This window comes from Hibiscus syriacus, unplaced genomic scaffold (assembly GCF_006381635.1).
Source record: "Hibiscus syriacus cultivar Baekdansim isolate YM2019G1 unplaced genomic scaffold, ASM638163v2 tig00110478_pilon, whole genome shotgun sequence".
Classification (NCBI taxonomy): Eukaryota; Viridiplantae; Streptophyta; class Magnoliopsida; order Malvales; family Malvaceae; genus Hibiscus; species Hibiscus syriacus.
In genome coordinates, this window is record NW_024062755.1 from 46,366 (window position 1) to 59,651 (window position 13,286).

A 13,286-nucleotide genomic window follows, 5' to 3' on the forward strand; every position below is an offset into this window, starting at 1 on the left:
AGGTTCTTTGCTCTTTCTTCAACCTATTGACAATGGTAGCAGATACGTTTTTTGTAGACGCTTTGGCTTGTAGATGTGCGCTACATTTAGCAAGCAAGCTCAGTTAGAAGATTTCTTGATTGCTCCACCGGAACATCGATCGGAACATCAAACAACTGAAAGATATTATTTTGTCGTTTTAGTCTCGGGGTTTGTCTCCCTACTCTTAAGAGGATCCTGAAAGTGCCTAGGTTGAGAGAACATGATCCGTGCTCTTAATTTTAGTTGATTTTGTGCACTTCTGGGTACATGCTGAGAAATCTGTCCCTATATTTATTTGTGATATGCAACATGTGAGCCATGGTCTTATAAAAATTTGAATCATCTCGATTCAATTTTACATGTTCGGATTGGTTTGGTTAATATCTACACCTCATTACTAAAATATCTCTCTTAAAATGAAAACCAGAAATGTAATTCAGTTGACTTGAACAAACGTACCAAGAACCCACACAAATACAACTTTAAATACTGGTCCTAACTTTATTACACCAACCATATATAGAAAATACCAAGGAAGATAGTTTGAAAATACGAAAACGAATTAACAAGGTGATCAACTGTGGGTCGAAACCGCACGGAATTGTTGCGACTCTTGATGCTCCATAGGCAGCGGTGGTGGTGGTAGTGGCGGCTGCGGCGGCAACTCGCCTTGCCAAGCCCAAACAATGTCGCTCAGTGCCGGTCTAATATCTTGTTTCATTACCTTCTGGTACTCCAATGTGTCTCCATTGCTCTTCTTTACCTCGACCAGATGGAAAAATGGCGTAATTTCGAAGATTTCGGCATCAATCTCCAACGTACCTTTCCTGCCTTCTTTCGAGCCTTCTATTTTCAACAACCCTTCATCTTTCTTCTTTATTTTCATCTTTAGACGCTTGGCAATGTCTTCAAGTTTCGAAACGATGGACGAAGCTGCCTTGTTCGATGTAAATCGAACTTCTTTCTTTTGTTCTTTTTCCTCAAATAAACCAGATAAATCGAAGCCTGCAGACAGGGAGATGATATCAAAGGCATTCATGTTACTACAAGGAGTTCGGGCTTGAGACATGATAATTGGTTCTTTGACTTCAGCATCGACAATGTCAGGTTTGCAGTCCAACCCTTTTCGGAACCATGGATGCTCCATTATTTTCTCAATGGAGATCCTCGTACTTGGATTCGGATCCAATATTTTCAACAGCAGCCTGCGTGCTTCGGGGGAAAACCAGTTTGGAAACTTGAACTCTGCTTTGCCGATCTTCCGGTACAGCTGCATCATATTCGAATCCTGGAATGGTAGAAAGCCAGCCAGGAGAACGTATAAGATTACCCCACAAGACCAGATATCAGATTTGCACCCATCATAACCTCGCCTGTTGATAACATCGGGTGCAACATAAGCAGGCGTCCCGCACGTTGTGTGGAGTAATCCGTCTTCGTGTTTCGTTTCAGCAAGAGCACTCAACCCGAAATCCGTAACCTTAAGGTTACCATGCTCATCCAACAACAAATTTTCCGGTTTGAGATCCCGATGACACACGCCTCGACTATGACAGAAATCAACAGCACTGATTAGCTGTTGAAAGTAACTTCTCGCAGTATCCTCTTTCAACTTCCCTTTCACAACCTTGTTGAACAATTCACCCCCTTTAGCATATTCCATAACGAAGTAAATCTTCGTCTTGCTGGCCATTACCTCGTAAAGCTCGACCACGTTCGGATGTCTCACCAATCTCATGACCGAAATTTCTCGCTTAATCTGATCCATCATTCCAACTTTCAATACCCTCTCCTTGTCAATTATCTTAATGGCCACACTCATGCCGGTTTTGAGGTTCCTCGCATGATGAACCTTGGCAAAGGTTCCCTGCCCTAGTAACCTCCCTAATTCATACTTTTCCATCAACACAGCCCCTTTTCGTTCCATTCCGAATATAGTTCCTCGGTGAAAACAACAGAATCTACCTTAACAACTAGCACTATATAATCTGATCTAGGTTACTGATATATGAATATGCAACCGTAAATCGATTTGAAAACCCAGAAAAGCTCAACCATCTTCACAAACATAATGCATTGACATAACATGTTCCCTTAAATTTATAGTCACAATAGCCATAAGAGCATGGAAACACAGCTTGGGTATAGGAAACGAGATCGGCTCGAATGGAGCATCAACTTCATTAACCTCAAACAAATAGAGCTCAGCTTTCAAACCCATTTTTCTGCATTCCCTGGTTTCCTTGTGAAACAATAAAGAAAATACAATAAAAAGATATCAGAGAAACTAGTCAGGAACAACGAACCGGATTAAACCAGACCAGACCCGAGTTTCGAATCTGCCTAGAAATAGACGAGTTTTTCACCCGATAAAGGGTTTCAAAACAAAATCAGGGTCATTAACAGTGCAAATGTATATACAGATTATGGAAAACGAAAAACCTATCAAGTTGGTGCCTGTAAAACACTCACTACTCGAATCTGATAAAAGATCAAATGTCATATGAAACACACAATTAAAGGTTGAGGCAAAAGGAAGCCTTGGCCCCTCCCAAATTTTGGGATTAAATACTTGCAAGGTCCCTATTAACTTTGCAGCTAGATAACTTAGTCCCTCCCATTATTCTATCCTGGTTCCCTCTTGACTGCAGCAACCATAAAAAAAATCTGAGATTGAACCATTTCTTTTCACATTTCTTATTGAGTGAATCAAAACTATTTCAGATCCAGAGAAGCCACAACCTCTGGTTTTAAATCCTAAAACAAATTTAAAAATTTCCAGCAAAAAAAATAATTTAAAGATTTGAACCCAAACCATGACACCCCAAAGTAATGAAATCATCAAATCAAGGCAAGAGAAATGAATCTGGAAAGTTTAAGGTTGAAGGTATGTACCTTGGAACGGGTAAGGATGCTTTTTTTCCCCTTTATTTTTCTGAGGAGACGAACAGATACATAAGATGACAAAGAGATGGTAGAGAACAGCTATGACCAAGAGAAATTTTTTGAAAGGCTGATGAGAGCCAATGTGATAATGTTTTATAATAACAAAAAAAAAGGAGGTGTTGCCCTACCAAACCTCAATATTTTATTATGGAAATTATATCGATTTTGTTCCATGCGCCCACTTCAATTTACCTGTTGATTATGCGGAGCATCCTCCCTTAATTTTAATTAAAATATAATCTGTCATGATTTAGTTCTTTCTATTAATTTTAAAATCAAATCAAATAAATTTCTATTTTTTTTACATACTTCTTATGTTCCTAGGAAAGGATAGAGGAAAAGATAGAGGAAAGGTTGGCAGAGACGATTATCTTTATTTGTTCTTGAAATTTTACAAGGTAGTACCTTTAAATTTTTTAAGTTCACTCTTAATATAAAATTTATGTATTTATCTTTTATATATTAAGTAATGGATCTAAAAATGTTTTTTAAATTGAATATAACACAAATAAAATTTTAAAATAATTAATTAATAAACCAAAGAAAAATTGAATTTTAAGATAAATACAAAGCGCATCACTGTGGTATATATCCCTATCAGTTCTAATATTAAACAAAATAAGTATCATCCTCGTTGTTTATATTTAAATATTTCTTATATCTTTGATAATTTCTAATCTATCAACGTGATCGGATTTTTTATATTAAATTATAAGCTTAGAGTTTAGGTTTTAAATTTAAATATTAAAAAATAAACCTTCGTATGAAAGAAATCCATAACAATTAATCAAATGTGTCCCAACAAGCAATCAACAACGACCAACCATTAAGCGCCACGTTGCGATATAAATATCGTTATGGGTACATAGAGCCTAGGTGCCACTTTCATCGGGCAACTGTTGCAAGTTGTAAAGGGACGAGCTGTCATTTATCATTGCTCGGCAAGCGTCAAAGGCCACTCGTTAACATACACGTGTCAATAAATAATTTAATTATGTCGCGTAAAAAATAATATTTTATAAAATAATATTTAGAATTTTTAATTTAATAATAATATATATAGTAACGTAAAAAATAAATCATTAGACGCCTATAATTACTAAATTAATATCTTAAAACTCACTCAAAAGATAACCTTAAATTAATGTTTTCCACAGTAAAAAAAGTATGGACACTTTTATAAAAATGATAGATACTTTACAATATAACCACTACCTATTATATTATATAAACGATATCTATTACATTATATAAGTGCTACCTATTACATCATATTTTTACCTATTATATTGAAAGTGTTCATACTTTTTATAAAAATGATCGATACTTCTTTTAAAGTTATGTAATTTATGTTTCAATTTTTTTTAATAGTGTTTCATGTTTTCCACCTACAATATTAATTTAATAATTTCATTTGCACAAAAAATTATTTGATTGTTTTGATATTTTATAAAATATTATTTAGAATTTTTAATTTAATAATAATATATATCATAACGTAAAAAATAAATCATTAGACGCCTATAATTACTAAATTAATATCTTAAAACTCACTCAAAGGATAACCTTAAATTAATGTTTTACACAGTGAAAAAAGTATGGACACTTTTATAAAAATGATAGATACTTTACAATATAACCACTACCTATTACATTATATAAACGATACCTATTACATTATATAAGCGCTACATATTACATCATATTTTTACCTATTATATTGAAAGTGTCCATACTTTTTATAAAAAGGATCGATACTTTTTTTAAAAGTTATGTAATTTATGTTTCAATTTTTTTTCATAGTATTTCATGTTTTCCACCTACAATATTAATTTAATAATTTCATTTGCACAAAAAATTATTTGATTGTTTTGATATTTTATAAAATATTATTTAGAATTTTTAATTTAATAATAATATATATCGTAACGTAAAAACCAAATCATTAGACGCCTATAATTACTAAATTAATATCTTAAAACTCACTCAAAGGATAACCTTAAATTAATGTTTTCCACAGTGAAAAAAGTATGGACACTTTTATAAAAAGGATAGATACTTTACAATATAACCACTACCTATTACATTATATAAACGATACATATTACATTATAAAGCGCTACCTATTACATCATATTTTACCTATTATATTGAAAGTGTCCATACTTTTTATAAAAAGGATCGATACTTCTTTTAAAGTTATGTAATTTATGTTTCAATTTTTTTTAATAGTGTTTCATGTTTTCCACCTACAATATATCTTTTAATAATTTCATTTGCACAAAAAATTATTTGATTGTTTTGATATTTTATAAAATATTATTTAGAATTTTTAATTTAATAATAATATATCGTAATGTAAAAATAATCATTAGACGCCTATAATTACTAAATTAATATCATAAAACTCACTCAAAAGATAACCTTAAATTAATGTTTTCCACAGTGAAAAAAGTATGGACACTTTTATAAAAAGGATAGATACTTTACAATATAACCACTACCTATTACATTATATAAACGATACATATTACATTATATAAGCGCTACCTATTACATCATATTTTTACCTATTATATTGAAAGTGTCCATACTTTTTATAAAAAGGATCGATACTTCTTTTAAAGTTATGTAATTTATGTTTCAATTTTTTTAACAGTGTTTCATGTTTTCCACCTACAATATTAATTTAATAATTTCATTTGCACAAAAAATTATTTGATTGTTTTGATATTTTATAAAATATTATTTAGAATTTAAATTTAACAACATTAACCAAAGATAATAATAAATATGTAATATATATGTTTATTGTTTTTAATTTAATAATAATATATACAACATCAAACACATTTCAAGCTATAAATTACAAGCTAAGGACACTTGAAGAAGCAAGAGAACAACTATCCAAGCAATCAAAAACGAGAAAATCCCAACATGATAACAACTGAACATATCATATTAATGTTCAAACTCAAGTTGTAGATTTTGATTTCCTTTTGCTTGGCATCATATGAGATTTGGATTTTGATTTCCTTTTGCTTGGCACCATATGAGCTTTGGATTTTGATGAGCATCGGAAGTATTTCGGACTTATGATTTGGGTGGTACTCAGAAGCATTTCGGACTTATGATTTTAGTTGCTATTTGTTTACCACCCAGATCATACACCCGAAACGTTTCTGACGCTTTAAAGTTGACCAAAAAATACAATGGTCGGGATTTCCCTCGCGTTTAAACGTTGGAAAAAAAACAATGGAAATTAGGAATAATCAATGATAACATGCATATTGGCTTGGGCTAATATTTATAGTGGAGCCGAAATATATATTGAAATTCAAACTCAAATTGAAATTTAAATTCAAACTCCAATTACATATGAAATGAATTTGAAATGCAGTGTTAAATAGAACATGAAAATTGCATAATTGATTCATACTGTTTAAGTAACATGCGTTATGAACCATCAAGCTAAAAGACAATATTGATTGAGTTCAAAGCTGAGTTGTGAGTTGATGGAGTTGTCACACTTGTCACATGGTTGGAATAAAGTACTCACATGGAAGAGATAGATTGTTTTGTTATACATATCTCATCTCAACTGAATGAAAATATACATACAATATAATCAAACCAAAACATACATACACAACAAATTTATATATAACAATGTTCAAATAATGTACCTACAAAAATGAAATTAATCCAATGAAAAAGAGTTATTTCTAACAAAGTCCGGAACATTATTTTCTAAATAATGTACCCATAACAATGTTCAAATAATTTACCCACAACAATGTTTAATTGATTTGTTGTTTAATTTTCAATTTGAATTATTTGATTTAATAATTTCATTTGCACAAAAAATTATTTGATTGTTTTGATATTTTATAAAATAATATTTAGAATTTTTAATTTAATAATAATATATATCGTAAAGTAAAAAATAAATAATTAGACGCCTATAATTACTAAATTAATATCTTAAAACTCACTCAAAAGATAACCTTAAATTAATGTTTTCCACAGTGAAAAAAGTATGGACACTTTTATAAAAAGGATAGATACTTTACAATATAACCACTACCTATTACATTATATAAACGATAAATATTACATTATATAAGCGCTACCTATTACATCATATTTTTACCTATTATATTGAAAGTGTCTATACTTTTTATAAAAAGGATCGATACTTTTTTTAAAAGTTATGTAATTTATGTTTCAATTTTTTTAACAGTGTTTCATGTTTCCACTACAATATTAATTTAATAATTTCATTTACACAAAAATTATTTGATTGTTTTGATATTTTATAAATAATATTTAGAATTTAAATTTAACAACATTAACCAAAGATAATAATAAATATGTAATATATATGTTTATTGTTTTTAATTTAATAATAATATATACCGTAACGTAAAAAATAAATCATTAGACGCCTATAATTACTAAATTAATATCTTAAAACTCACTCAAAAGATGTATATACCTAAATATGTAGTTAACAAACATACCTAAATATGTAGTTATTGTACATACCTAAATTTAATGATATATACTTGTAGTTATTGTACATACCTAAATATGTACTGCGAATTTAATGTTGTATCCACCCTTTAACTACCACTACCAATGCCACATCCTATTGAAAGCAGCACGACTGAAACATGTTCAAAATGAACCTTTGCTTACATCTCCATTAACTCCTGGAGCACTGAACTTGCACAACAAAATTTTTGCCATGGATAATACTGATGTAGACAATGTTAAGCCAACCGAGGAATGCCATGAAGTACATAATGTTGATGAATCTGACAGATTGATTGGTCAGCTCTTCTGTTCACGTGATCAAGCTTGGCACTTTTACAAGGGATTCGCACGGGAACATGGGTTTAGTGCACGTAAGGGAACAACACGGCTTGACGTGGAAGGGAATGTGAAGACACAAGAATTTTGTTGTTCCAAAGAAGGGTTTCGAGTATCAAAAGTCAATATTGTTGATCGTCAACGTGCTCATACGCCAGTCACAAGAACAGGATGTAAGGCTAGAGTCGTAGTTACAGCAACAAATACAAACGATCAGTGGGTTATAAGTAAGTCTGATCAGAAACATAATCATGCATTGTGCACACCTGCTATGACACCATTTATGCGTTCTAATAGAGCTGTAAGTAAGGCTGATATCGATGAGGCAACAACATTGAAAGAGGTCGGTGTTGGCACGTCACAAGTAATGAACTATTTAACGTAGCAGGCAGGGGGCTATCATAATGTTGGATTTACACATAAAGACCTCTACAATGCACTTCAAAGAGGTAAAGCAAAGGAAATCGTCGATGGGGATGTGAATGCGCTTATTGCCTACTTTGATTATAAGAAACATGATGATCCCGGGTTTTTTATGACATACTCGGTAGACGAATCGGGGGCATTGTATAATCTTATTTGGTCGGATTCTACATCGAGATCGGATTACACATGCTTCGGTGATGTAATTGCGTTCGACACAACGTACAAAGATAATTTGTATGGTCGACCAATTATGCCTATTGTTGGTGTCAATCATCACCATAACATAATTGTGTTTGCCACTGCCATAATCGCTGACGAGACGTCTCAATCTTTCGAGTGGGTGCTACAGAATTTTTTAGAAGCCATGATGAATAAATCACCTATTTCCGTTGTAACCGATGGGGATAGGGCAATGCAGAGGGCTATCAAATCTGTTATCCCTTATGCTAAGCACAGATTATGTTCTTGGCATCTTTCTCGCAATGCACAAGCTAACATTGGTGACCCAAAGTTTACAGCAGCATTCTCAAAATGCATGGCTTCCTGGTGGACAACCAAGGAATTTGATATTCAATGGCGTTCGGTTGTTTCAGAATTCAACGTCCAAAAGCATCCATGGGTGATTGAGAAGGGAAATACACGACACTTATGGGCACAAGCATATCTAATCGGTCATTTCTTTGCCAATATTCGCTCAACACAAAGGTGCGAGTCTATGAATGCTTCACTAGCTATTGCACTGAAACACAAGAAGACATATTTAGATGTTGTTCGTGCAATTGAAGATGGAATTAGTAGAATGCGTATGAACGAGTTGAAAGCGGATTACTTAAGTTCCTATACGAAACCCTTCCAGATCACAAAACTGGTCGACCTTGAAAGCCATGCCGCTGCGATTTTTACCCGCGAATCTTTTCGTGTGTTCCAAGATGAACTTATACGGGAGACATTGTACCGGATTGAGGCAGAGATTAAGTCCTTATCAGATGAATGTCAACATTATATTTTGTCAAAGTACGCAGAAAAAATAGGAAATTTGAAATTAGTTTTGATTCTCGTACGAAAACTCTAATTTGCTCCTGCAAAAAATTCGAGACCGTTTGACTTCCGTGTCGCCATCAACTTCACATTTTGAAGCAATTGGACTACACATATTTGCCCGGGACTTTGATTCAAAGTAGGTGGACTAATGATGCGAAGGCTTCTGCACCCAGCTATGTTGATTTGAATGTGTCTCCAGAAGTGATGCAAATGGCAAGGTTCGCTGCTCTACGTTCAACGTCAAGTAGGTTATGCTACATTGCATCAAAGACAGACGAGTCTTTCAAAACCGCAAGAGATGAGATGAAAAAACTAATAGAAGAATTAGAAAACTCGTTTGGTTTGAATCATTCAGTCAACCAGAGCATTGAAGTAAACAATGTTCGTGACCCTCAACGAAAACAACGCAAGCGAAAAGAAGTGCCGAAGAACAAGGTCGAGAAGAAAATTAGGCGATGTGGGTACTGCAACGGTGAGGGACATAACAAACTAACATGTCCTCAAGTCAAGCTCAGTTTGAGTACAAGCACACAGCCTACATCAACTGATTTTTTCGAAGACGGAATGGAATGACAACGATCTCCATATAATATATCGTAAGTATCAACATGACTCCTATTGTATGTACATATAACTATTTTGAATGAAGGAAGAAAAACCGCGTTACTTAAAATTACCGACACTTTTTTAAATGGTATCGACACATTTTTCTTCCAATCTGGACATAAAGTACCGACACAATATTAGAAAGTGTCGATATAGGTTGTAGACCTATTCGCTCATAAAACCGGTATATTTATACCGGTTATATTACAAAATTATCTATTACATTATAATTATGGGTTCCGATGTGTAAATGTCGACACTTTTTTAAATAGTATCGACACATTTTTCTTCCAATCTGGACATAAAGTACCGACACAATATTAAAAAGTGTCGATATAGGTTGTAGACCTATTCGCGCATAAAACCGGTATATTTATACCGGTTATATTACAAAATTATCTATTACATTATAATTATGGGTTCCGATGTGTAAATGTCGACACTTTTTGACAATGTATCGACACATTTTTCTTCCAATCTGGAAATAAAGTACCAACACAATATTAAAAAGTGTCGATATAGGTTGTAGACCTATTCGCGCATAAAACCGGTATATTTATACCGATAGCATTGCAAATTTACCTATTTTATTATAATATGTTGAAAGTGTCCATACTTTTTATAAAAAGGATCGATACTTTTTTTAAAGATATGTAATTTATGTTTCAATTTTTTTAAGTATGTTTCATGTTTTCCACCTACAATATTAATTTAATAATTTCATTTGCACAAAAAAATATTTGATTGTTTTGATATTTTATAAAATAATATTAAGAATTTTTAATTTAATAATAATATATATTATAACGTAAAAAATAAATCATTAGACGCCTATAATTACTAAATTAATATCTTAAAACTCACTCAAAAGATAACCTTAAATTAATATTTTCCACAGTGAAAAAAGTATAGACACTTTTATAAAAAGGATAGATACTTTACAATATATTAAAAAAGTATAGACACTCAAATGTATATGTACACATAGAAGCAAATATGGAATAATTAATGAAAATATACACACAATATAATCACACCAAAATATAAATACACAAGAATGTTCAAATAATGTACCGACAAACAAAATTAATCCGATGAAAAAGGGTTATTTCTAACGAAGTCCGGAACATTAGAGGCCTTCAACAATTATCAAACTAATGAGGTGCAATTTTTCTAACAATAAACTAAATTCGCATAAGCATGAATAAATTTGTGTCATACCTAGAGCATTGTCGTTCGAATGGGAAGCAACGTCAAAGATATGTGGACATATGTAATTGTATTTCTATATAAACACATAAGTTGTTAAAATAATCAATGTCTGAACACCTGTTCAACTGGAAAAACATATTGCATAAATGCAACTTACCGGATTATAAATCATTTTTTCCGCTGAATCATCGACCAAAAGTGTATTTAGCTCGTTAAAATCTGGACACGCGTTCCAAACTTCATTGAGATCTTTACAGTAGGTAACAGAATCGTATGTTTTGCATTTTTTTTTGATCCTGTTCACAAACAGTCGAACATAAATATGTAGGAATCATAGACAACGAAAAGTCAGCAAACTGTAATGACATTCATCTTACCCACACGAATAGAAAATGCTCGGAAAATACAGGTAGTTTCTCAAGTACACGGTCGACGTTATTCCTGAGATTGTAATCAAGTTTGAATGTTAACATTCAAATGTATATTAACGATTTTGACTACAGTAATTCAATTGCTTCAAACATGTTCTAACCTCATCTTTGAAGACCAAAGGGTAACAACAAAATTGTCGACACAAAATTGCATAAATTCAAATAATCCTCTTCTGAGGACAACATCTACAACATGAAGAAAATGAGATTAAAGTTCTACGCTTATATGTTAAAATAATGGATACAAAAGAATAGAATTCAAACCTGCAGGTAGTCTTGGGATGTAGGCAAGGACACCATTGAGATCAAAAATTAAAAGTTTTCTTGAAGGCGGCGTTGCAGACACGATATACTTGTTTGGATCATCATCTTCATCATCATCATCATCATCGTCATCATCTTCATCGTCAGCTTCATCGTCATCATCATCGTCATCTTCATCGTCAGCTTCATCTTCTGCGACCGCTTGGTTGTCCACATCTGTTAAAAGAAAATAAAATAAAGTTCATAACGTGTAAATGTTAAGAAACATATATAATGAATTACCTAACTCGTTTGATGTCGTTGACGTAATTCGTTACGCAACATGGAGACTTCACGTTGCAATGATGAAATATCAGATCGCATTCCACTCACAAGGGAATCAATATGCTCCCGAAAATTGACCATGTATTCCATCACGATCTTAATTGTGACATCCTCTGCAACTGGAGCTTCTTCTATCATTGCGTCTCCACTTGGTTGCTCTTCTTCATGGCCAACGGGGTCCATTTCCTCCCTCTCTTGATCTAATCCGACCTCCTTGACACGCTTCCAACCGAGTTTTTCAACAAAATCATATCCCGCTTTTTTAATAAATACCATGTCAATCTTGCGGGTTAATCGAACAGGGGCGTCATGCGAAAAATCAACTTCCTTCTTCTTCAACAGATGGGTGATGACACATCCATATGGTAGTGTAGTTGAAATTGTTGCTCCCTTTGTGACCATATATACAATTGTATTAAATATGAGTTTTGCAATGTTTGGAGCCGTTTTGGATTTATACTTTGCTATCCACCAATAATCGCTGTCTCGAAGCGTTAATGTTTTCCCCCACTAGGCCGGATATACCATGTGAGCATTTTGTGAAACACTCTCGACTCTACATCGAGGTGAATTGGGCTATTTCTAGCAACCCGTTTAATTGTAGACCAATCTACACCATTTTCATCTGAATCCCCTGTATTCGCTACACCTAAACCCTCCGCAATAGTTTCTGGAGAGATATATATATCCTTCCCCATGACATGTGTATTAATTCCTATTATATTAGTCTTATTAGGCTCGTGCTGTAAGGAAGCATTGTTGTAGAAGACTCTAACTAGGTTGGGATAATATCTTGGTTCTACACCAAGGAATTCAAGCCAACCCCAAGATGTAAATGTGGATTTAAAACTAAATGCATATTTATCATCAAACAAGAAACCCAGGTCAATGACACGTTCGGGACGAATCTTCCTTACTTTAAAACTTGTCTTCCATCTTTGTTTCTCTATATCGGATCTAAAGTTCAGAGTTTCGAAGGACCTGATTTCCTCAGAAGAATCGTTTGTTACAGAAGGAGGTTGTGGTTGAGAAGAGCTTTGAGAAAGACCTCGCTTCTGACGCTGACGTTTTGGAGCCATTTTGGTTGGATGCTATTACAATGGAACACAAACACATTCAGGAAAAAAACTCCAATATAGA

The 13,286-nt window shown here is 33.0% G+C and overlaps 1 protein-coding gene across 1 annotated transcript; it reads right to left on the reverse strand.

The window, feature by feature from the left end:
* Positions 1-479: 479 nt before the first annotated feature.
* On the reverse strand, positions 480-2,387 carry LOC120128249 (CBL-interacting protein kinase 2-like). Its single transcript, XM_039145968.1, has one exon. The coding sequence runs from the start codon at positions 1,946-1,948 to the stop codon at positions 596-598; it is 1,353 nt and encodes a 450-aa protein (XP_039001899.1). The 5' UTR covers positions 1,949-2,387; the 3' UTR covers positions 480-595.
* Positions 2,388-13,286: the final 10,899 nt, after the last annotated feature.